General features: G+C 36.3%; 1 protein-coding gene across 1 annotated transcript; it reads left to right on the forward strand.

Annotated features, from left to right (window-relative positions):
• The first annotated feature begins 1,195 nt into the window (after nucleotides 1–1,195).
• Nucleotides 1,196–22,015, forward strand: LOC113080814 (synaptotagmin-9-like). The gene is made up of 4 exons (XM_026252859.1): nucleotides 1,196–1,717; nucleotides 7,334–7,697; nucleotides 7,894–8,440; nucleotides 21,866–22,015. Exons 1-4 carry the CDS (start codon nucleotides 1,570–1,572, stop codon nucleotides 22,013–22,015), a joined length of 1,209 nt encoding a protein of 402 aa, XP_026108644.1. The 5' UTR covers nucleotides 1,196–1,569.
• Nucleotides 22,016–25,306: the final 3,291 nt, after the last annotated feature.

Below are 25,306 nucleotides of genomic sequence, written 5' to 3' on the forward strand. Positions count from 1 at the left end.
TGTGGAGTTTGAGTTTATTGGCTGCTAAGGATAGGTCCGAAAGGGAAGGGTGAGGTGAGGAGAGAATCCACTTAAAGTCTTCTGATGTTGTCTTGGAGCGTGATAAAGCACTAGATGCCCGAGTCTCTGTCCTTGGAGTGAGAGAAGCCTCTTATTATTCCATTACAGGACTATTGGTATTGGAAATGATATCAGATCTGTGCTGCTGACGACGGCTTTATATAATCCATCAAGAAACTGGGATTATCTTTGTCAGACGTCTCTTGTAGTTCATGTGCAGACAACACAAAGTGGACTGAATGGGTTTAAGTGGAATAATGGTGGTTTACATAACAGAATATATTTTTTAGATCATGCTTTGAGGCTCAGTTCATTCATCCTTCTCAAAACCAATTCAATTAGCCTGGCATTTTATTCTACTCATTTACGTGTAAGGGTTACTCCAATTAGGGTTGACCTTAATAGATTACTTTTATTGTAATTTTTTTAACCTATATTTAATTTTATTGATATATGTATTTTTATTGTATTGGTTGGGCGCACAATGTGATGCCTGATTTGCGAACAAATTATTCTTTTGAACCTTTTGGTTCTTTTCAGTCAAAAGAGTCAGTCACATATAGCCAAGACCCCTCTCTCTCTCTCTCTCTCTCTCTCTCTCTCTCTCTCTCTCTCTCTCTCTCTCTATATATATATATATATATATATATATATATATGTACACACATTTTAAATGATATACAGCTCAATCTATCTGTCATCTAATCTCTTTATAAATTGCAAAGTAACTTAAAAATAGCCTACGTAAAATAATTTTTACTAATTTAAACTCAAAACGTAAGGAAAATTTCAAAATTTTCCTCAAATTTAGGCTAAAAACCTTACATCCCTTCATTTTAAGTTCTATTACAATTGGGTATCTGTTTTTAATCGTAAATTTAACCACAAGGACAACCAAATTGATTCATAACCTTTTTATTTGTAGTATTTCTCGTATAGACTATTTGCAGCTGCTGGCATTAATAAAATTTACACTCTGAAACCATTTTGCCAGATTTTTTTTCTGCTTTCTCATTTTTTCATATTCTCCATGTCTCTAACTTGATTTCTTATGGATTTGAGGAGCACAAGTGGGATTTGGTATAGTCAAATGATCCTGTAATAGAAGTCTATTGTGGAGAAGAGCAAAGCTGGGGAGGGAGGAGCAGTTTCAGATTGGCAGAAGACAACGCATCCCAGAAGGCTTGTACTGAGGGTGATGCGAGCCAGCCAACAGCTTTTCATTCATGAAGAAGCAATTCAGCACCACCACTTTGTGTTTTCTTTGGGTGCAGCCCAACCGAGTGAATTCAACCAGTGTCACGGAGGGCTATGCGCTCAGCTGAATACGTTCAGATGTGTGCAAACTTGTGGGTTTGATCTGAACACCGCTGGACACTGTTCAGTTCAACTTTCCTTATGGGATTGCGCTGGGCGAGTATGAAGACTGCCGTCAGAAGCTGGAAGCGGCGGTCAGCAGTGTCTCGATAGGCGCTATAGGAGTCTTCATTAGGAGGATGCTGGTGGGAAATGCCTGCAGACAGAGAGGATGAGATTTGTGGAAAGGCGCTCGAGCTTCTGTCCGATCTGTGCTCGAGAGGAGAGGTGCAAGATAAAAACTGCCTGGAATTCACCTACTATTTCCGCGACCTCGGGAGACCGAGATTTTCGGACTCTGGTAAGGAAATTGTTTTATTCCTGTCTTCAAAATAAGTTTCACTAATGTTTTGTGAATCGTAATCAAATCGCGTCCATTTGCTCTCAAACTGCATACGACCCTTAAACGTGTTTTCATGGCACTTCCGATAATTTTCTTACTTGCTAGAAAGTTATTAGAAGCAAATTTCATAAATTTTCAATATGTAAATTTCATTCATTCGTAAATTTCACTCGTTCGGCTAATTAGCAGCTAGCATTGAGAGTTTGTTGTCATTAAAGTAACCACACCCAATAAATAATCTAAAACAAACAGTATTTATTAAGATTTATGCACAATTGTTGTCAACGTTTTATTTACACAATTCAGGTTACTAGACCCCCCCCCACCAACAACTATTTAATTTCGTTTTATTTTATCTTATTTTTTATTTTTTTACGTACATTCAATGTAAATAAAGTTATTTTAAAATGGCCTAAATGTGATGGTTTGCTGTGAATTCAGGAATAAACATATAGATAGATAGATATATCAATACCTATTAGTATAGTCAGGACGAGTTTACACATACACACACACACACAACATCCCCAATCATCATTCCCCACAGTCCAGTATTAATGACCTATTTAGAGCTGTCCTGTATTTTAGCATTTGAAGATGCAGCCTAAATTCATTCAGATTTGATTCTGCAGCATATCGGATGCAGTGTAATTTTAACACTAATATACCAACCTTTTTTGTTGATTTATGCATTCAGAAGTTAAATTAAGAATAAAATGATTATACGGGCATTCCACATTCATAGAAGGCTTCACAGGAAACTTGTGATTCCCCAAACCGACATTTAATCAATGAAAGAACATAGAGCATTGCTTGATTCAGTATGAAGTATGTGAGCTTAACTAAACATTAGCTTCACTGAACCTTCATTCATAGATCATAGCCTCTTCTCAGACGCTGTCGTCTTCATCCTCTGAGACACAGAGCGGTCGACAGGAAGCCATTAGGATTCCACCCCACCCTGCTTCTCTGTACACTTTCTCCTTCGCGATTACCCAGCATTGACATCCGTTAACACGAGGCCTTCAGACCCCGTGGGAGAACGATACATACTAGTAATACGGTCCCTCGGGATGTATTGTACAAGAATTTAATGAAGGGAACAGCTGAGTTCAGAGGAACCCAGTAAATATACTCTTAGCCTGATGGGAATACACATGCATCGCTGCGAAGTGCCTGTATGGAGGAAAGTCTTTAGTAATGGAACCCAAGGGAACCCAGCACTTTGAGAGGTTAATAACACATCACTGTAATGGATCGACAGTTCAGACGACATGGTGTGGACACATATTGACAGGTATTTGTGCAACTGACAGTTCAGACACAGGAAAGACGGTGTTTCGTTCTCTCATGGGCAAGTTTATGACACATCCATAAGCCATGCTGATAATATTTGCCAGTGAAGGGCCATTGACTGTGAAGGTTGTGTACTATGTGAGTCATATTTATTCATAGCTATAGTTTCTACTACCATTGACATCTGGACTGTCATAAAAGACTTCGATTGGCCGACTTATAAACACTTTTCTTCCCTGCGGTGGAAAAAACTTTGTGTCTTGCCGTCAAATTGGCAAACAGCCTCCCGGCTTCATTCTGATTGGCTAACAGCTGCTAGCATCTGCAGTCTTCCACCTGGAATTACAGAAGCAGAAATAAAAATAGACATTGTGAGAGGTTGAGCTGGGTGAATAAGGTCTTTCGAACTATCTTCATGCTCGTAATTCGTATGGTGCGCGATTAAATAGTGTTTTTTGTGTTCACGTGTGAATGCATACTCGCATGTGTCTGGATTTATGTCACATATGCGGATGCCCAAATAGACACCTGCTTAAAAGATGCAGAACAATATGATGCAGTAGTCTGGGAATGTAGTATAAAAGGAACCTGCAAAGTGGGAAGAGGCGGGAAATCTGGCTCTAATCCACTTGACACCTCAAATCCAATGTGTCCCGGCCTTTCTTGGAGACATTCGGGTGTGCTTCCCTCAGCTGGAGGGCTCATGTTTCTCTGTTTCATATGTAAAAGTGTGTTCATCTTTGCTCAAAGGACAAAAAAGACTAGGAGTACAGAGAATGCAATCTGTTTTTCTTTTTTGGAGAGGGACGGTAAACAAATTTGCTTAAAGCTGGTGTCATTAATCTTGTGCTGGATAAGTAAATAATGTAATGTCAGAGCTTAGAAATTAGTTTAGTGTCGTGTGGGATTGTAGAATCGTATTAAAACCATGAGACACAATCTTTGTTTCCATATTTGTAACCATCACGGATGCAACATGAAGATGTTTCCATAGAGATGCGCTGATCTTTCTGAATGCTTGCTGTTAATGCCTTAAAACAAAGAAGTATCCACATTGAGTGGAGGAGCTTAATTGTATTTGACTCCTTTTAAATCAGCCTCCCTTTTGTGGCTAGTTCACTCAGCAGCCATTTTGGAAATGTGTTTTCCAGTAGTACAAGTACAGCTCTTAGATATCTGAAAGGAGACGATGTTTATATTTTGACCGATATTTAAAATCAGGAATGAAATCAACTATGCTGTCAAAAATTGTGTTGTTTTTTTTTTAGTTCACATTACACAAACTATTTCTCAAGCTAGTCAGGCTAATGTACACTCAGTAGTAAACAAACAGGCGATGCGTCTATAAAAAAGGCAGTTGGACCTTTTACCTTCAGAAAAGCTCTCGCACCAAACGAGTTGATTAGAATCAATCTCCCACACTTGATTCATTTGAAATGAGCTATCAGAAACTCTCCTGCTAGTCACATCTTTTAGGCATTTTTACGTTTCACAAAAGTTTCCTTATCTTGTAGATTCAAGTAGATTTCATTAGCACTTTTGCCCTTTACCGTTTCATCATCTAAGCCGGTAACTCCTACCCTAACATTTATGATACTTGGAAATCTACATTGCATGATCATAATGTTTTTTTGTTTTGTTCCGAGTTAAGCTTAGTGTCCTATTTAGCTTGCCTTTAGAGTCCCACACTGAAACAATATGCATGAAATATTATTGGATTGAATTTGTGTCTCAGTGAGGCTGCAAGGCAGAGCATGTTCTCTGTTGCATCATTTATTCATATTGTATGTCCGTACCTTAACCTTAAGGACACTGTGACTGCAGAAAATTTTATTGTTTTTTATGTGCATATATTTTATTTTATTATTTTATAATTTTTGTATGATCTGGGGTTGGGGTAAACCTTCATAAATTTTTTTTCCCCCTTCTAAACATTTTAAATAAATAAAAAAAGTGTGTGTGTATGTATGTATGTATGTATGTATGTATATATATATATATATATATATATATATATATATATATATATATATATATATATATATATATATATATATATATATATATATATATATATATCAAATTTCATAACATGTTTAACACAAAAGAAATATTGCTGTATTCAAAGTGTGCTGGATGTCATGCACATAGTTTAGCACACTGTTTCACTAATGAAGCTCATGGTTAATTTACTGTGTCATTGAAATCCCACAGAGTCTATTAAAGTCTATGGAATAGTGTTGAATGCTAATAATACTGATTACACCTTGACAGCATTACAAAAAGGAAGAAATGATTAATCCATTCAATTTATGATTTCCCAGTATGAAGCCTGCAGGAGGATCGGTTTCGACAAATGATTCTAGCTTTTATGAGCACTCATGTTATTTCAGAACAGCTAAATCAAGAGGCCAGCACTTAATATGTAGTGCAATTCTATTCTTTCATGATTTCTTGGGAAGTATATTTCATCATTATTATAAAGACAGAAAGACCCAAGATGGTTAATAGAAAGCTTTGACTTTATATGTGACCCTGGACCACAAAACCAATTGAGTTTTATACATCATCTGAAAGCTGAATAAATAAGCTTCCATTGATGTATAGTTTATTAGGATAGGGGAATATTTGAAAATCTGGAATCTGAGGGAGCATAAAAATCTAAATACTGAGAAAATCACCTTTAAAGTTGTACAGATGAATTCTTAGAAATGCATATTACTAATCAAAAATGATTTTTATATATTTATGGCAGGAAATTTACAAAATATCTTAATGGAACACGATCTTTACTTAATATCCTAATGATTTTTGGCATAAAAATAATATCTATAATTTTGACCCATACAACATTTTTTTTGGCTATTGCTACAAATACACCCGTGCTATTTAACACTAGTTTTGTGGTCCAGGGTCACATATAAATCCTCAAATCATTTATAAAAGTTAATTTTAATGTTTGGGCTACCGATATTTTGATAGAATATTGCCCCCAATTAATTATTTATTCATTATTTAAAAACAAATTAGTAAAATTAGTAGAATATTTACACTGCTCTTATGAAAGTAAATGGTGACCACAAGATTTTTTTTTCTTTTTTTTTTTTTTCTTTTTTGTTTTATTAAATGCAAAAGCTGTAATACTATCCCACCTTACATCTCCTTCAGATCCTCCTATAGACCGGAAAAAAGTCACACAGGTTTAGAACAACTTCACAGGACTCTAAGTCTGTCTCAGGTGTGTTAACCTGCAGTCAGACGTAAGCATTTTCTTTCCCCGGTATAGGAACAAAAGATCGGAGTGGACAGAAAAGCAAGCAGAAGGCAGGGTACTCTTACAGGGATTCATTCAGTCAACACTAAAAGCATCTCATCCTGGGTGGCCTAATTCAGAGAAACCATCTCAAGGGGTTGAAAGAGAGAGAGAGAGAGAAAGAAAGAGGGAAACATGGAGAGTCAGAGTGGATCTTAAATGTAGCATCTATTACTGTGCATTCAGCAGCTAGAGTTAAGCTTCAACTCCAAGCCAGATATTAGAGATGTCCTTCTGCAAAATATCTCAATGTCTGGATTGCAAAAAGTTTTTTTAAAGTTTTCTGATTTCATTTTTGAAGGAAGAAAAATAAATAAAAGGCCTGTAACAGATGTCTTTAAGTATATTTTGAAGAATGCTGGTAATTGAAAAGTTGATGGTCCCCATTGACTTCCATAATACAGGTGGATTCTGATTGGTCGTCAGTTGCTGTTGTTCATTTCGAGAGCTGCACCCTTCAGAGGTCCCATTTGTTGACCGTATTATGTCATCAAGGCTGTCTCATTTCAGAAAGTAACTGCTACACACCAAATTAAGAAAGAAAGTACAGTAATTTACACTTCACTAGGAATATGTCAGTTTTATAATGGTACTTTTTATTTTTTATTTGACAACCTCGAAGACATACGCAGCCAACAAATGGGACATCCAAAGGGCGCATCCAATCAAATGAGACATAAATAATGTTTATACCATTCAGTAGCTAGAGAGAATCATTCTGAAATTGATCCCAACTGCATTGTTTCTCACTGTGGTCTTTATTCTCACTGTTGTCTTTATTATCAGTTACTTGATCTGTTTTGCTAACTTTTTGTAACATTTTGTTTTTTTTCCAGCTGGATATTTTATGTGATTTTCAAAAAGATAAATAAATAAAGCTGCTTACAGCACTTCTATTCTATAAATATCTTCACAGTTTTGAGCACCATCCAGTGACCGACTTTCTTTCTTGGTTATTGCTCCAGATGTGTCTGTGAGCCTGTTGTCCCTCTTGGTGACCACATGTGGCCTGGCGCTGTTTGCCGTCTCCCTGTTCGTGTCATGGAAGTTGTTTTGGGTGCCGTGGCGAGATCGCTTCTTGCCTGGCCTAAAGGACCGGCAGGGCGAACAGCAGCCGGTCCTGACCGAGGTGGAGGGCCTGGAGCGGGAATACAGCGAAGACTTCAAAAAGGATCCCAATGCGCCAACGGTGCTCCCAGAGTCGGCCATGAAGATCAGCCACACGTCACCGGACATCCACCTGGAGGCCCAGACTAAGGCCAAGGAGCTCAACCACATCCACATAGCTCGCGTACAACGACAAGTCACCGAGCCGACCTCATCGGTCAGGTGAGTCATGTTTTCCTGACTTCATCAGGCGTAATCACTCACCCACCATTGATATTCATTGAGCAATTCCCATTTGTCAGACAGTGTGGGCCTTGGTGACCTTCAGCTTTAATTAAAGTTCTTTTCAGTCTCATTATTCTAAAGATGTCTAGCATATGAAGCCAACAGACGCCCGCCCCCTTTCTTCTTGTTTCAGGCACAACTCCATCCGGAGACAGATGAACGTCTCCAACCCCGATTTCAACTTGGCCCAGTTCCAGAGACAGGAGTCCGTAACAGGTCCAGGTTTGGGGCGCATCAAGCCTGAGCTCTACAAACAGCGGTCGGTGGACGCGGACGACGGCAGACGAGCGGACAGCTGCGGCCGCTTGCACTTCATCCTCAAATACGACTGCGACTTAGAGCAGCTCATCGTGAAGATCCACAAAGCCCAAGACCTACCTGCCAAGGACTTTACGGGAACATCCGACCCGTACGTGAAGATCTACCTGTTGCCAGAACGCAAAACCAAGCATCAAACCAAGGTGCACCGCAAGACTCTGAACCCCATCTTTGACGAGGTTTTCCTGTTTCCTGTGGCATACGCTGAGCTTCCGACACGCAAGCTCCATTTTAGCGTCTACGACTTCGACCGCTTCTCGCGCCATGACGTCATTGGTCAAGTGGTGGTGGACAACTTCTTGGATCTACCTGACTTTCCGCAGGAAACCAAGCTCTGCAGGGATATCATTTATGTTAGTGCGGTAAGTCTGCTCCAGTGTGTTTATATATACTGAACTTGGTTTTTCAGTTATATATAAATATATACATATATAAAAAATGTTGACAATGGCAGAATCTTTAGTTAGCTTAATTCAAGAAAGGAAAGCAAGGCAGATCTGTCAGCATAAGGATCAGGTTTGATTTAGGTGTAGGTAGTGTTAGCTGCTGTATCAAGTGTTGCAACACTGTGGGGGCTTCGAGTGCATGGCTCAAGATGGATTTATCCAGGAACAAGAGGTTGCTATTGGAAATCTATGTGGGGAATTTGTACACTGATGAAAGTGTCAGTTTAAATTAAGGCAAACACGAGAACCGTGTGTGTTTCCCCTTTGATTTCAGTAATTCTAATAATTTTGAGATGTATTTTTTTTTCCTTTTTTTAAAAAAAATGCTCATAATTAACGAAATCAGGGGGTGGGGGGGGGTCTATAATTTATAGATTTTTTTTCAAGGAAATGTATTATTTTATAAATCAAAGATGCATTTTTAAAGTTGTTACAATTTTTAAAAATAAATGCTGTTCTTTTGAACTTTCTCTTCATAGAATCGCGGAAAAATGGTTTAGTTATTCTAAATTGTATATTGTCTAGTTTTAATTGAATTTCCATATTATTGATCTATTCATCAGACAAAGGCTTTTAACTGTTGTGACAAATCTTAACATTCATTAAAGGGATAGTTCACTCCATTAATAGCTTCATAACATTACTGTTGAACCAGTGTCCTTACTGCCTTGAACATGGTAGTTACATTCCTGTCTATGCAGGGTCAGAAAGCTCTCGGATTTTATAAAAAAAAAAAAAAAAAAAAAATCTTCCAAAATGTCTTCCAAAGATGAACAATGGAGTGATTAATGACAATTTTTGGGTGAACTATCCATTTAAGGTCTTTTATCATTTAAAGTACTTTTCAAGTAATATTTAATTGACAGGTCTTATATTTGTATTAATTGTACGGTATATATTTTTTCAGCATTATTTCTCAGTGATCAGATTGAGTTTCTCACACATGTGTTGGTATGTGTTAAGATCCCTGACCTCCATCCTGACAGATTCTCCAGTTCGAACACTACTGTGTATACTTTGGCAAGATTATGGTGGTGTTATCCGTTCTTTTTAAACACTATGAATGATTACTAGACCCATGTGACCACTCGGAAGTAAAAGCAGTTAATAGTAATACTGAAAGAACAAGTGAAAATATGAGCATGGTTTTCGCTCTCCTCTGATCACTTTCATGCTTCAGAGATAGCAACATAAAAATATACTTTGAGAAGTGTGAATATTTCATAATCAACATGATGGCCCATGTAGGGATGACCTATATTTGAAATAGCCGGAGAGCTTGCTCTGACATGAATATACGGCGGTTTTAGGTTTATTGTTTTAAACGGGAGAGTGCAGGATAGATGTCTGATGGGGGAAATTGATCCGTCTCACAAGTGGAGCTGTGCCAGCTGTCTGGAGTAAATGCCTTCGGCAAAGAATGAAACAGAGGTTTTTGTGTGTAGGCCTTCTTTCATGACATACAGTATTTAAACAAATAGTTAATTCAAAAATTCTAAATGTAATTTAATCACTCTCATGATATTTTGAAAGCCATAACTCCTGTTTGGCTTATGACTAAATCAAAATTTTCTTTCACAATTTGTTAACCTAAATATTCTCAGCAGTTTGGGTTTAAATCGCAAAAATACATGATAAACTTGTTTTAACTTTTTTTGTTTTTTAATCCATTTCTTGGAAAAATATAATTTCACTGGATCTAGAGGTTCACATGAAGTGATGGCAAGCGTCACAGGCTGTTCCAGTGCATATAAGTGGGCCATACCTCTAGGGAATGCCAGCTTGGAATCCAAGCGTGCCATCCATGCATTAATCATTTTTGGAGGCTTGATTGTACATCTAACATAACTAATGTGATACTATACTGTGAGACTTTACATTTTTTTAAACTCTACTCATCCGCAGGCCATCCAAGATGTAGATGAGTTTGTTTCTTCACCAGAACAGATTTGGAGACATGTAACATGTCCTCACTTGCTCGCCAGTGGATTCTCTAAAGTAAATGGGTGCCATCAGAATGAGAGTCCAAACAGCTGAAACATCACCGTAATCCACAAAACAACTCCAGTCTATTAATGAACATATTGTGAAGTGAAAAACACCCTGTGTTCGGAATAACTCCAACATAAGACATTTTTAACTTCAAACCATTTTTACTAGCAGAACATACTTCCTTTATCCATAACATAATTTTCTTTTCTTTTTTTTATGGATTATGGACATTTTTTGGCCTGAAGTGACAGTTTAAAGATAAAACACCTCAATGATGGATTTGTTTCTTACAAACACACAGCTTTTCACTTCACAAGACATTAATTGGTGGACTGGAGTTGTTTGGATTGTGACGTTTTATCCGCTGTTTTTCTGACGGCACCCATTCACTACAGAGGATCCATTGGTGAACAAGTGATGTAATGCTAAGAAAGACAGAAAGAAAGTATGAAAACATAGTTCATGTGTATCAAGAAAGTAAACAGGGTCAATGTTTTGAATTGATGTTGACTTTAAAAGAGCAGGTTTATGCTAATTATAAATCATTTTTACTTAACACTCATTGAATAAAGCCCATGTGTGGTTATTAAGAACAGAAATATATAATTTGTACCATTTTTATCTGTATCTTTCTGCCATCTCGATTTGATTGTATCAGGATAATTTCTCTATATCTGGAATTGATCAGCACTGAACAGGGTAGCACAGATGTCAGAGTGCTCTCTGCCTTCATGCTAACTCTCTGTATTACTTCAGGGATTCTGAGTAACTTGTTAAAAATGCATGAGAGTTCCAGCAGCACAGCCAGTCTTAGATTGAAATGAAATACAATCCACCAAACAAGATCATGACACGCGAATACAACTTTCCACATATCACTTCCGGAAAAAAAAGAAGGGGAAAAAAAGCAACCTTAACCTCTCTGGGGTTTTTTGTAGTTGTCTTTTTTTTTTTTTTTTGGAGCGCAAGTAATTTGCATTCCAATCTGAATGAATGATTATGTTTTCTCAGATCTGTTCAAGGTGTAATTTGGCTCTGCGTGCCTATAAATAAAACACAAGCTAGTTAATGTACGAAAAGGCCAATCCATTCCACCCAGCTGGAGAGTGAAAGATTGAGGTATCTCTAATCCGGAAGAGTAAAAGGTCAATCAGCAGGATTAGGTGCTATTGAGTCTCCTGTCAGGATTCACATTGACACTCCTGTCAGGACATTTACCTTGTGTGATGAATGGATTGACACTTTTTTGCCACTTTAATCCAACTATTCTTGGCTTTCACTCACTTAAGGGAGACCGGGAATAATTGTGACATTTCACGATGTGTACATGCATGTCCCAGTGTATTATTATTATTTATTTATTTTTGCTCATCCAGGCTGCATTTAATTGATAGAAACACAGTAGAAAATAGTAATATTGTGACCTTTTTTTAAATGTGGTTTATTCAGAAATCATTCTAATATACTGATTTGTTGCTCAAGTAACATTTCTTATTAGTATCAATGTTGAAAACAGTCGTGCTGTGTATTTAAAGGGGTTGTTCACCCCAAAATTTAAATTACCTCACCCTCAAGCAATCTGTGGTGTATATGACTTTCTTCTTTCAGGTTTATACAATCTGTCTTATATTAAAAAATCTCTTGGCTTTTCCAAGCTTTATAATGGCAGTGAATGTGTGTTGAAATTTTAAAGTCCAATATAGTGCGTCCATCCATGATAAAAAGTACTCCACACATTTATATATGAAATTAATGTTTTGTGCCAGTGCTAGGTGTACAAGACTATCCGTGGTCTGGTCACAAAATGGAAAGTCTGCGATTAAGCAAATGCTAACATGCCTCTTTTCATTGACCTGACTTTCATCAATGTTTTCATGATGCTCTGTCTTTCTAATGTGGCGACCAGCCCTTCTGCCTGCTAATAGGCCCTTGAAGGAATGAGGGTGGGTGGGTGGGACTGGAGATGGAGAATCACACTGTATAGACTCTCTCCGAACTATATTGAACCTCTTCATAACTGCACATTAATTTCATTTACAGTGCACAAGTGACCATAATTCTACCGCTGACTTGATTTAAGTGCTTATGAGAGCAGAGGCGTCTGTTATCCTATAGTCTACAGATGGAAGACATAATTCAATTACTTCGCATGAGAGGAATGGGTTTCACAAGGTCCAACCCTTAATGTCTCTTGCACACAAAAAGAGGGTGTGGTCTGTGCATTAATAGCGGTTTCTTCCCACCAAATCCCGCCCACTTCACCATGCCCTTAATAAAAGAGATCAGGGAAAGAAGAGAAAATTGGATTTACAGTCACATTTTGCTATTTTTACCAAATATTTTTATTGTTTGGCTACAACAGATCGGTTAATTTGTATTTAATGATATAGACTCTGCATATAAATGAAAAAGTGATTTACTCACCTTTTTTTTTTTTTAGAAGCTTTTTGTTGTCCTCGATTTCGTGTAACACAAAAAATATTTTTGTCTTGCTTCACAAAAGTTATCATGAATTAATGTTTTTACATTACTTTAACAATATTATTTCAATTTTATAATGTATTGTTCATTTAAAATATCAAAAAATCAAGTTGTTTTTAAATATATTCCATATATATTTGAAGTATATTTGAAATCAATTTAATTTGTGTATAGCTTATACAATTATTCGTTTTAGATAGCAATAATTAATTGAGAAGCAACATTGCATAAAATATTAAGACTTTTCAAAGAGTGCATAGTCAACCCAAGTATATTTTGTCTTACAGCACTAGAAGATTTTTAATAAATTAAAAAAATGAAATAATCTGGCAGTCATAAATGTCAATCAAAACGCTTATATGCACAAAAATAATTAATTATAAATTAATAAATTATAAGTGCTTCTCAAGTTAAGGTATTTTGTTTGAACTTTTTTTGCATTTTTTTCTTGTTTTTTAGTAAAAACTACTAATCAAAAACTTTTTAATTAAGAAGTCTTTTTTTCAGCGTTTCCAAGTATTAAATCTTATTCAAACAAATGCATGTTCATACTTGGCACGTATAAATGTCACAACAGGTTTGACATCAGTGACAACTTATGAATATGAGCATATTTGTTTTGAACATATGAGATCTCCATGTTTTTTATGTGAAGTCTTCAGTCATTTTTGTCACACAAAGCAAAATTGGACCTTTTCAGCTCCTAATTATGCTTCAGTCTTATTAGGAAAATAGCAGCGAATAGCAATCTTTAAGATTTCTTCTTTTGTGATTTATGTCTTCAACGAAGACAGAGGTTTGGAACAACATGAGGGTGAGTAAATGATGGCTTTTTAGGGAACTAATCCTTTTACAAAAGCCTCTAGCTTTGTATTTCTTCATTTTGTGAGCTGCTTGCTTTAAAACACAAAGCATTCGTCATCATAATGAAGCAACCAGGATTTGGCTTGATGAGAAGAATCCAATTTAGGATTTAATTTGCAACAAGAGTCAACCTCCCTTACAGTACCTCTCTGTTAATAAAGGTTGTGCTTTGTATGGATGAGACCCAGGCAATGAGGAAACATTACCTTGCTCCCTTACCCACACTCACTTTCCTAGATGCTAATTATTATGTGCAAACAACAACAAACTGCCTACATTACATCAAGCCTATAGGCCATTACATTTATTGATCTTTCTGCATACTTTGATGTTACTAGGAGGCCATCCAATATGAAATAAATTTGCCTAGAAAAAAATATTTTGCCATTTTTAAAAGCAGAGAACAGTATTGCTACAATGCAATGTTGTTAATTTTTCATTCTATTTTTTTTATTTACCAATTTGAATTCCTGCTGAATGGAACTAAATTAAAATAGAAGGGATATATATATATATATATATATATATATATATATATATATATATATATATATATATATATATATATATGTACTGTACTCACCTAAAGGATTATTAGGAACACCTGTTCAATTTCTCATTAATGCAATTATCTAACCAATCACATTGCAGTTGCTTCAATGCATTTATGGGTGTGGTTCTGGTCAAGACAATCTCCTGAACTCCAAACTGAATGTCAGAATGGGAAAGAAAGGTGATTTAATAAATTTTGAGCGTGGCATGGTTGTTGGTGCCAGACGGGCTGGTCTGAGTATATCACAATCTGCTCAGTTACTGGAATTTTCACGAACAACCATTTCTAGGGTTTACAAAGAATGGTGTGGAAAGGGAAAAACATCCAGTATGCGGCAGTCCTGTGGGCGAAAATGCCTTGTTGATGCTAGAGGTCAGAGGGGAATGGGCCGACTGATTCAAGCTGATAGAAGAGCAACTTCGACTGAAATAACCACTCGTTACAACCGAGGTATGCAGCAAAGCATTTGTGAAGCCACAACACGCACAACCTTGAGGCGGATGGGCTACAACAGCAGAAGACCCCACCGGGTACGAGCTCACCAAAATTGGTCTGAATGTTGCCTGGTCTGATGAGTCTCGATTTCTGTTGAGACATTCAGATGGTAGAGTCAGAATTTGGCGGAAACAGAATGAGAACATGGTAAATGGTAAATGGACTGCATTTATATAGCACTTTCAACAGACCCCATGGCCATCCAAAGCGCTTTACAAGTTGCCTCACATTCACCCATTCACTCACTCATTCATACACCGACTGCGGTGTCAACCATTCAAGGCGCCATCCAGCTCGCCGGGAACAGCTGGGGTTAGGTGTCTTGCTCAAGGACTTGTTACCACTGTGCAGGCTGCCGGTGGTGGTGTAATGGTGTGGGGGATGTTTTCTTGGCACACTTTAAGCCCCTGAGCATTGTTTCTGACCATGTCCATCCCTTTATGACCACCATGTACCATCCTCTGATGGCTACTTCCAGCAGGATATTGCACCATGTGACAAAGCTTGAATCATTTCAAATTTGTTTCTTGAACATGACAGTGAGTTCACTGTACTAAAAAGCCCCCCACAGTCACCAGATCTCAACCCAATAGAGCATCTTTGGGATGTGGTGGAACGGGAGCTTCGTGCCCTGGAAGTGCATCCCACAAATCTCCATCAACTGCAAGATGCTATCTTATCAATATGGGCCAACATTTCTAAAGAATGCCTTCAGCACCTTGTTGAATCAATGCCACGTAGAATTAAGGCAGTTCTGAAGGTGAAAGGGGGTCAAACACAGTATTAGTGTGATGTTCCTAATAATCCTGGAGGTGAGTGTGTGTGTGTGTGTGTATATATATATATATATATATTATTTTTATTTATTTTTTTATTGCTGACCCAAACCTTTGAGGAACACAAAATAATTAAATTTTATTTAAAAAAAAAATTTAAAAATATGTTTTTTTGGAACCCATTCATTTTTTACAAATATTTTTGTCTTGTACAGAGGATAGAAAGTCATACATGCACTCTTAAAAATAAAGGTTACAAAAGGGGTTTTTCACCGAAATGCCATATAAGAACCAGTTTTGGTTCCCCAAAGAACCTCTCAGTGAACAGTTCTTAAAAACACCTTTTTTTTTTTCTCAGTGTGAAGAACATTTTAATAATCTAAAGTACCCTTTTCCACTGTAAATAACACTTGATGGAATGAAAATGTTTCATGAATGGTAAAGGTTCTTTGTGGAACCATTGATGCCAATAAAGAACCGTTATTTTAAGGAGTGTGTTTGAAATAAAATGAGATTGAGTAAATAATGGCACAATATATTTTTTTTAGGTAATCCGTCCCTTGAAATGTGCCAATGGTGTTAGGAAAGATTGTTTTTGAAACTTTATTTGAACCTTTTGCTGTAAACTGTTCCTTCATCTGTGTTTGAATCCCGGTTCCTGCATTGAGAAGACAATTAAAGGTGATGCAGACCTAGTTTACACTGGGGAAGTGGACTTGAGTCCTGTGAGGCAGGAAAAAACCAAGCATTTCCAGTTCATCCCTGTAGAGCATTAATGAACTCGACTCTCAGCACAGTCGTCAGGAGCGGACGCAGCGCTGCGACCTGGCCAGATAATGAGCCTATCTCTGCTGCTTGCTGCTTTGACCTTTCTGCTTCACCGTAATAGATGGAGCCTCCCGCTGTGCGAGGAACCCGAGGGCTCTGAACTGCTCAGGATGGGACTGATCTATCTTAACAGGCCCTCTGAGCTCCTCAAATACACACAATCACAGATGATTAGATGTGTCAGGAAGCCTTAGAAGCCCAATGAGGTGTGCTGACCACTCATGCAGTTTCCTTTATAGTGCCCGAAGTCGCTTCGAGAAAGACAGGAAGTCCATGACTGGTGTGCACACACATTATTCACTCAATCAGCCATTTTCTTCTTGTAGCATCCTTAAAACAAGTCTCCAGCATTTCAGAAAGAATCCAAGATGAAGTCTTCATGAAGTTTCAAGCCTTTGAGGTAGAGTCTAAGTAGAGTCAAGTCTTGGAAGTTTAGGTAGAGGCCAAGTTTAGAATACTACATTTACACATTTATGTACTTAATAAAAATATCTTGTAATTGTACGTTTTAATATACTAGACTGGTGTATATAAACTGTGTGGAAGTATAGTGCTGAAGTACTGAAATAAAAGTACTGCATATATTATATTATGCTAAAGTGGACACTTGAAATTTCAGGTACACTTGAAATATCTTGCATTTAAAGACTGATATCATGCATGGGTTAGTCCTCATCAATAGTGACATTAAAACACATTTTAGGTAAAATATGAAGAAATGTTCATTGAGCAGTAAAGAAATACTCCAAATAAAGTTTCATTGTATGATTATATCAGTAAGTCTGAAGTGATATGTCAATAAATATGTTAATGGAATTTATTTTAAATAAGTTATGACATAGGTTGTTTTGTTTAGTTTTTTAACTAGGGTCATATTTGAGTTACCATCTGTGATCAAACTTGTTTTCAGATATTTTTTTCTTAGCACACTGACTTTTGTGTTTATTTTATATTTAAAATACTACACAGCTAGTTTATGATAAATATATATATATATTTAAGTGTATATTTAAAATGGTTTTAAGAAAGGAATTTGTTATTTTTAATTACTTTGAAAATAAGGAAATAAATGTGCTAGTGTCAAAGGTATATTCTCTTTTTTTACAATCAGCATTTATAAACACTAACTTTCAAAAAAAAAAAACATTTTGAAAAAGTTATGCTCACCAAAGATGCATTAATAACAGTAATTGGAAATATTGTTAACATTTCAAATAACTGTTTTCTATTTGAAAATATTTTAAAATGTATTTGTTTTTTCCTGCAATGCAAAGCTGAATTTTCAGTCTCAAATGATTTTTCCGAAATAATTTTAATATGACAAAAACATTTCTAATTGTAATTTTTAGTGGAAAACTGATAAATGGAAATTTTTTATCAATTTAATGCATCCTTGCCTGATAAAAGTATATTTAAAAAAACAAAAACAAAAAAACCCTACTCGCTCCAAACCTTTGAACAATAGTGTGTGTAATACTATGCAGTTCAAAACAAAGTTTTTCCTGTAATGCCAGCTGATGACCAGAGATTTTGAGATCTTATATCCGTGGGGGAGAGAAAGATATGGGAGGCTAAGTAATGCTAAAAGTTCTAACATGCTCTCAGCAACACTACACACCCATCTGATCCCAGCGCAGAGCGTGTCCATTAACATAGATCAGTTCATAATTGACAGCATGTGAAAGTTCTGGCAGCTGTGGGATTGGCCAGTGCTTGGCTGGCATGCATTAAAGACCCATTTGAGTTCAGCACACACTCTGATTCATTACTAATGTATGGCTGTCATCTTATCTTCCATTCTGTTGTGTCCTTGCATTAATGCACAGAGATGAACCACAGAGCTGCATGTATGCATAACTGTTGACCGCTGGTGACACATGAACTACATAGTTACCTAGATCACATCGGTTTGATTATTTGATAAAAAATACAGTATAGCAATAATATTGCAAAATACTGTATATTTTAATATATTTTCAAATGTATTTATTCCTGTTGTGGCAAAGCTGCCTTTTTTACCTGATTGTTATATTAAGTTGAAAACAGTTTTTGCTGCTTAATATGTTTGTGAGAACAGCGATGAAATTGAGTAACGTTACAAATAAAGCATTTTTAAAATAAATTTATTCAGCAAGTGTGCATTAAAGTAACAGTAAAAAGTGACAGTAAAAACATTTATAATACAAAACATTCCTATTTCAAATAAATACTTCTAATACTTCTAAATAAAAACTTCAAATAAAGAATTCTAAAATATGTTCCATGCTTTAAAAAAAACCATTGATAATAATCAGAACCATTAATAATAATTGTGCAGCAAATCAGCATGTTCGAATCATTTCTGAAGGATCATGTGACACTAAAGACTGCAGTAAATATGCTGAAAAACCAGCTTCTGCTGGCTACACACCAAAAGATAATCATTCTGATTTTGGGCCGATTTCCCCTCTTTCGACAATGCTAGCTATGTCCCGATTATCTGGCTGGTTCTACAGATTATTTCATCAGATTTTCCCTTGGTGTGAGTTGTGTTAAGAGTGTCCGAACCTGATCGGAAGAACATCGGAGACGCCCCGATCACGAATCAAAAATCCTGATGTGTGGGGGGAACCCAAGCGGCAACCTCAAGCTCTCTCTCGTGAAGCCAATAAGGAAGTGACAAAAACTGCAATTCATCGACTGGCCGCTTGAGGCTGGCTGCAAAAGGGAGTCAGTCCCATAGACTCCCCATGTTAAAATGGTCAAATTTACAGCAGAAAAAAACGTTTACAGCCTGGTTCAAAAAATTATTTTGGTCTATATAGCAAATTTTTTAAAAACTCATCCGTTTAAATTATATGAACACTTAAAGTTCTGCATAATTAAGGGCGTGGCCACTTGAGTGACAGGTGGGTTGCCGCTGCTGACAATGCCATCACGCTAGGTGGGCGTGGCTTCAGCAATCAGCTCCCGCCTTTTTGCCCATTTTTCGATTATCCGGGAGAGTCACGGGGTGACGCGCTCCCAAGATGGCGACGGCCCGCTCTGCACACTTTGCACTTCAAAACCACTATTGAGGAGTCTATGGGTGACGTCACGGACACTACGTCCATATTTTTTTAGCCTATGGGGAACCCATAGACAGTAAAAGAAATGGACACAGCGACCCCATTGGACCTCAATTGAGACAAGTGAAGCCCATTTTTAGCACTTCCATTTCTGACGCGCAGACTCAAACTAAGCTTGATGACGTCAGCAAACTGTCTGACAGATGTAAATCTTCTAGTAGCTGTGCGTGCAAACTGCCATCGTTAATCTTGCAGAGACGGCGAGCTTGAGCGGGGAGTTCTTTGTCATGAGTGAGCAGGAGTTAGTATTCTGATTAATTATTTTGTATAGTATTTTAAAATGTAACGCCAGTACGCCATATTAAGTTAATTGCCTGCGAGCTTCTCCTCCTGTCTGTATGGTAATTTTTCTACTGTGCGACAGAGAGTCGAGTGGTTATGACGCAATCGTTAGCCTATTTTTACAAAAAACTGTTTCTACGGGGCCATAATGTAACATAGAAGGTAATGAAGCCCTTTATACATTGTTGTGTATCTTTAGAAATAAATAATGGACAAATGGAGTCTTTAAACGCCTCAGATGTAAAGTTATTCGCTGTCAAAGAGACGCCAAAATGAATGGGAGGTCAATGGGAATGCTAACGCAAGTGAAGTTCTGCTACAAGATGGCGGCATGCGGCCCACTTCAACTTCCGGTCGACTTCCTTCCTGCCTGGGGGAACCCCGAGGACAAACGCGCACACGCTCTGGAGATTATCACATGAAACAAAACAATATCCAATCAGAAAGCAAGATGATGGAAGACGGAAGCAGTCATGATGCAGCACAAAGTGAAATTGATGTGGACAGCGGAGATGGAGGATCAGCTTGTTGATTTGTGGCAACAGCACGAATATTTATACAACGTGTCATGTATGAAATCATTCCAACCACTATCATTGCAATCTCTTCCTGCATATCGTCCGCCATGCTTATTCTGAAGTCTCGCGAGATTCTGCGAGATTTCTGTGTTCACAGTCGAAACTCTGGTTGAAAATAGGTTTGTGTGTGGGAGCACTATAGGAGCAAAACAGTTAAATCGATTTTTTATCCTCATGTTTGTGGTCTATAACATTTAGAAAATCTTATAAGATGAAAAAAAAATATTTTGGTCTGTACCCAGCATTAGCAATTAAATTATGAAGTATAATAAAATAGAAAAAATATTATTTTAGATAGTAATAATATTTCTGAATATTACTGTATTTTTTTATCAAATAAATTCAGCCTTGGTAAGCACTAGAGACTTGTTTCAAAAACAGTAAAAAATCTCAATCATATCCAGCAGTACATCAGCTTGTGAAAGACTTGAAATGTGTGCATTCTTCTTGTGCCATCAGCTAGTTAGCGCTGTTATAATTCTGGCATATTCAAATAAACAGTCATTATCATAAATTTGAGTGGTGTGTGTGTGTGTGTGACAAGATCACCATTAAAGCGATAGTTTTTGTTTTTTTTTGGCTCCCAATACACTGAGGCTCATTATGATGAGATGTTAATTATGGATTGCATTTTTAGTTTATGCGAACGTCTCTAATAAAAAAAAAAAAAGTCTATTTTCAGAAGTGATAATTAGACAGCAGGTTTCTGCTCGCTGTCAGGACTGGATATAAAGGATTCCCTTGAGGTGAAACACTTCTCTGTTCCCATAAATCTGTATTGAGTGCTTATGATATGTCAGACAACCATAATAATGCGTTTTATTTCTTAAGCTAGCTGTATTGTATGCTGTTTCCCCTTTGATACCCATTTATAATATTTCTTGTACCAAAAACAGTTGTAATTTAACTGTACGTGACTGGTTTCTTCCCTCTTCCTGACCTTTAAAGATGAACAGGCTGCAGTGTTTGCTGTGGGGTCAGATATGATTGGGCACTGCACTATTTTCTTCAATCGCAGCGTCTTTCATTCATATTCATAAAACAATGTGGGCCAAAATTATAATATAAAACTTTCAATGAACATTCTGAGCAACCACCAACAACACTTAAGCATTATGGCAGTGAGTTTTAAGACATCAAGTTAATAAACGGTTTGCATGGTTTTGACCATTTAAAAAGCAATTTCTGTACAAGTTGCATTCAGGAAGGTGTTTGTTTATATGAATACTGCACACTGCTATGGATTGAAAGAATAAATAGATCGTTATAATGAGTAGAAGCTCAGGGAAGGCTTGGAAAGGCTTGTTTTTTTTTTATTTGCACTGAATCAGCTTTTATGATATGATTCTTTAAGTTAATGTATCCTGTTTCTGTGTCTGTTCTAGGATAATGTGGATCTGGGAGATCTGATGTTTTCTCTTTGTTACTTGCCAACTGCCGGCCGACTGACAATAACGATAATTAAAGCCAGAAATCTTAAAGCCATGGACATCACAGGAGCGTCTGGTAGGCTCCCCCATCGTCCTCGCCTCTAAATGACTTATTGTCTCAGCGGTAATGATTTTTTGATGTCATCATGACATGTTAAAACATAGGGCACCCTGGGCTCTCTAAAAGAGCATTGATTTAATCGACCAAACGCTTGAGAATGTGGCAGGAGATTTGACAAACACAGGTAGTTGCGAAGTGGCGGTTGGGCAAAAATCCAGAATTGCTTTTGTAGTTCATCTAAACACAAGTAACACACTTGCACTGGGGTACAATCAGATCAGGCTGAAAAGAAGAGCAATTAAGAACATTCACAGAAGTGATTTTCTACCCTGGTGCATCAAAATTAAATTAAATATATATTTAAATAAAAAAATAAATAAAAATAATGTTTTATATATATATATATATATATATATATATATATATATATATATATGAAATGCTAAATAAAATAAATAATTAAATAAAATTAATAAACTAACATAACTATGTGTGTGGTGTGTGTGTTTGTGTGTTTGTGTGTGTGTGCACTGTGTGTGTGTATATATATATATATATAATTAAATATGTGTATGTGTGTATATAAATGATACACATTTTATAAATATAAAATTTTTTAATGATTATGTAATTTATAATAATAATTTATTTTTTAAAATATATATTTATTTTGTTTATTATAGTAAATATTATATAAAATATGTAATAAATAATTTATAATAATTTAAAATATATATATTAGCTAGGGTGGCAAAACACTTATTAACACATCATTAAATATATGATATCTATATCAGTCCATTTTAGTTAATTTTTCTAAATTGAAATGTGTTTATTCTGCTTCCTGTTTGAACCCCTTTTCATATGGAGGGTCAAAAATACCTCCAAATTAAATCATTAAATAAATTTTGAAAAATAAATTTTTAAATACATAATAAAATAAATGCATAAATAGGTATTTATTTATTTATTTATTCATTAATTAATTTGTTTGTTTCTCTTCTTTATTCATTTATTCATTCTTTTCATGCACTAACAATGGAATCCATACTTGTGATTTATTTATTTTATTTATTCATTGATTCATTCATTCACACTGATGTATTAACAAATGGAATCCATAACCTTTTATGTAATTATTTGCCGACAACTGTAACCCTGTAAATGAAATGTGGAGGAAATAATTAAATAATTAAGTCAAGTATACTTTATTGTCAATTCTTCCACATGTACAGTACATACATACAGAGAATTGAAATTGCGTTACTCTCAGACCCTTGGTGCATACAGATAACACTAACAGTAGAGATTAAATGAATGAACAATAACGATTTATGTATTTAATTATGAAATTTATTTATGTGTTTTAAACATTTATTTCATTTATTTTGAGTAATTTAAATCTTCAGCTGAAAAAAATTACATTTAAAAAACATTTCTAATTCAGTTCTAAATGGCATTTTTGTGCTTTTTCTGTCCTTAAGAATCCTTATGTGAAGGGTTTCTATAATGTGTGACGGCCGGAGACTGAAGAAAGAGGAAAACATCAAACCAAAAGGAACACCCTCAATCCTGTCTACAATGAAGCCATTGTTTTTGATGTTCCATCTGCAGAACATCGACCAAATAGTCTTTTAATAGCAGTCATGGACTATGACCGGTAAGAACCTAATACGTCTTATTAGCCTTTAACTTAAAACATAGCGACAATTACTCACATCATCGTATTACATATCATTGTCACATTACATCTGAGCGAACTGAAGAAATGATCAAACATATTTGAATATGTCGCACTGGGGAATCTGATTCATATTAGTGAAATGAATTTGCAGTGTTGGCAAGTAACGAAGTAAAAATACTTTGCTACTTTACTTAAGTATTTTTTTCGGGGATCTGTATTTTACTTGAGTAGGTTTTATTTGCATCTACCTTTCACTCTTACTCCACTGACTTTATTAAAGACAAAGTTTACTTTTTACTCCGACACTTTCCACATGCCCGTTTCAAGAATTTATTACACTGATTTTACAAACCAATGAAAAATTTGGTTTTCTTTAAAAAAAGAATGCGCAAACTCTCCCGATATAAAATGCTTTCCGGGGTTAAAATATATGTTTATTGGAAGGGCTGCCTTGGTAAAATACACATTTTAGGTACTAAATATCAAGTTATTGGGATTGGGGTTTCTTCGACCGGCGGACATGAAAAACAACCACGAACTTGGGCAACACTGGTTCAGGTGGAGCGGCAGTTACTACACCGAGCCGTAGTCCACCGAAAAGCTACACAAAATCGCTTTTGTGTAGATTGTCAGAGAATTACGGCTCTGTGTAGTATATGCCAACCAGTGTTGCCAAGTCTGTGGTTGTTTTTCATGTCCACGGGTCGAATCGACAACACCAATAACGTGATATTTAGCCCCTAAAATGCGAATGACAGAATTTTCATTTTTGGGAGAACTAACTCTTTAAAGAGGTGGTTCTTCCTCAATGATCTTCTGAAACAGTCTTACCTTGTATCTTGCACATCTTCTGTTTGATGCAGCTATGATGTTATGGAACATGTCTATTGAAAGTTTAATCCCTATAAGGTTCTTCATTGTCTCTTTTGATTGTAAATCTAACAAGTTCTTAAGCATCTAATCTCACCATTTGTTCAATTAAAACACTGCATATCACTCCCAAAACAACTGATCTGCTTAATTATTTATATTTACAGTTCATTTGAATATTTATTTTTTACTTTCAGTACTTAAGTATGTTTTAAATTGGATACTTTCGTACTTTTACTCAAGTGATGTTTGAATGGAGGACTTTCTACTTTTACTGGAGTCATTTTTTATTTAGATACATCTACTTTTACTTGAGTATAGCTTTTGAGTACTTTTACCACCCCTGCTGATTTGTTCAAATGATTCACATGATTTGAATCAAGCTTTAAAATAGCTAGCTACCTTTGCTATCTTGTACTAGCTTGCAAACAGCAAGATAAACCAGCTCTTGTCCTGTCTTCTCAAAGTCGCTTCCCCGACACTATTGTTAGCCCTTCAGTTTTAGCAGAGCTAATCCAAACGTACAGCTAGCAGCGTGGAGGGAGCTAGTGAGCGTTCACTGTCATATTTGAACTTGAAAGAAGAGTCTCATTTAAATTTAAAATGCTTTTAAATTTGCCAAGCACAGTGCTTAGAGACTATAGAAGTTTATTCTTAGTGCTGGTGGGTGATCTGAGGAACAGCCCGAGCTGTATATTCCCAATGCAGCCAGAGATTCATATCAGATTTAGATCACTGTCCTGTTTTGAAGAAGTACGAACCCCAGTGTTTCGGTGTCTCA

This window comes from Carassius auratus, unplaced genomic scaffold (assembly GCF_003368295.1).
Source record: "Carassius auratus strain Wakin unplaced genomic scaffold, ASM336829v1 scaf_tig00032084, whole genome shotgun sequence".
Classification (NCBI taxonomy): Eukaryota; Metazoa; Chordata; class Actinopteri; order Cypriniformes; family Cyprinidae; genus Carassius; species Carassius auratus.

What these genes read in the sequence shown, in the direction of transcription:
- LOC113080814 (XM_026252859.1), top strand. Translation starts at nt 1,570, where the DNA reads ATGCCTGCAGACAGAGAGGATGAGATTTGTGGAAAGGCGCTCGAGCTT. An exon ending in GAGCCGACCTCATCGGTCAG is followed by an intron (nt 7,698 to 7,893) that starts GTGAGTCATGTT and finishes TTCTTGTTTCAG; the next exon opens with GCACAACTCCATCCGGAGAC. An exon ending in ATATCATTTATGTTAGTGCG is followed by an intron (nt 8,441 to 21,865) that starts GTAAGTCTGCTC and finishes TGTCTGTTCTAG; the next exon opens with GATAATGTGGATCTGGGAGA.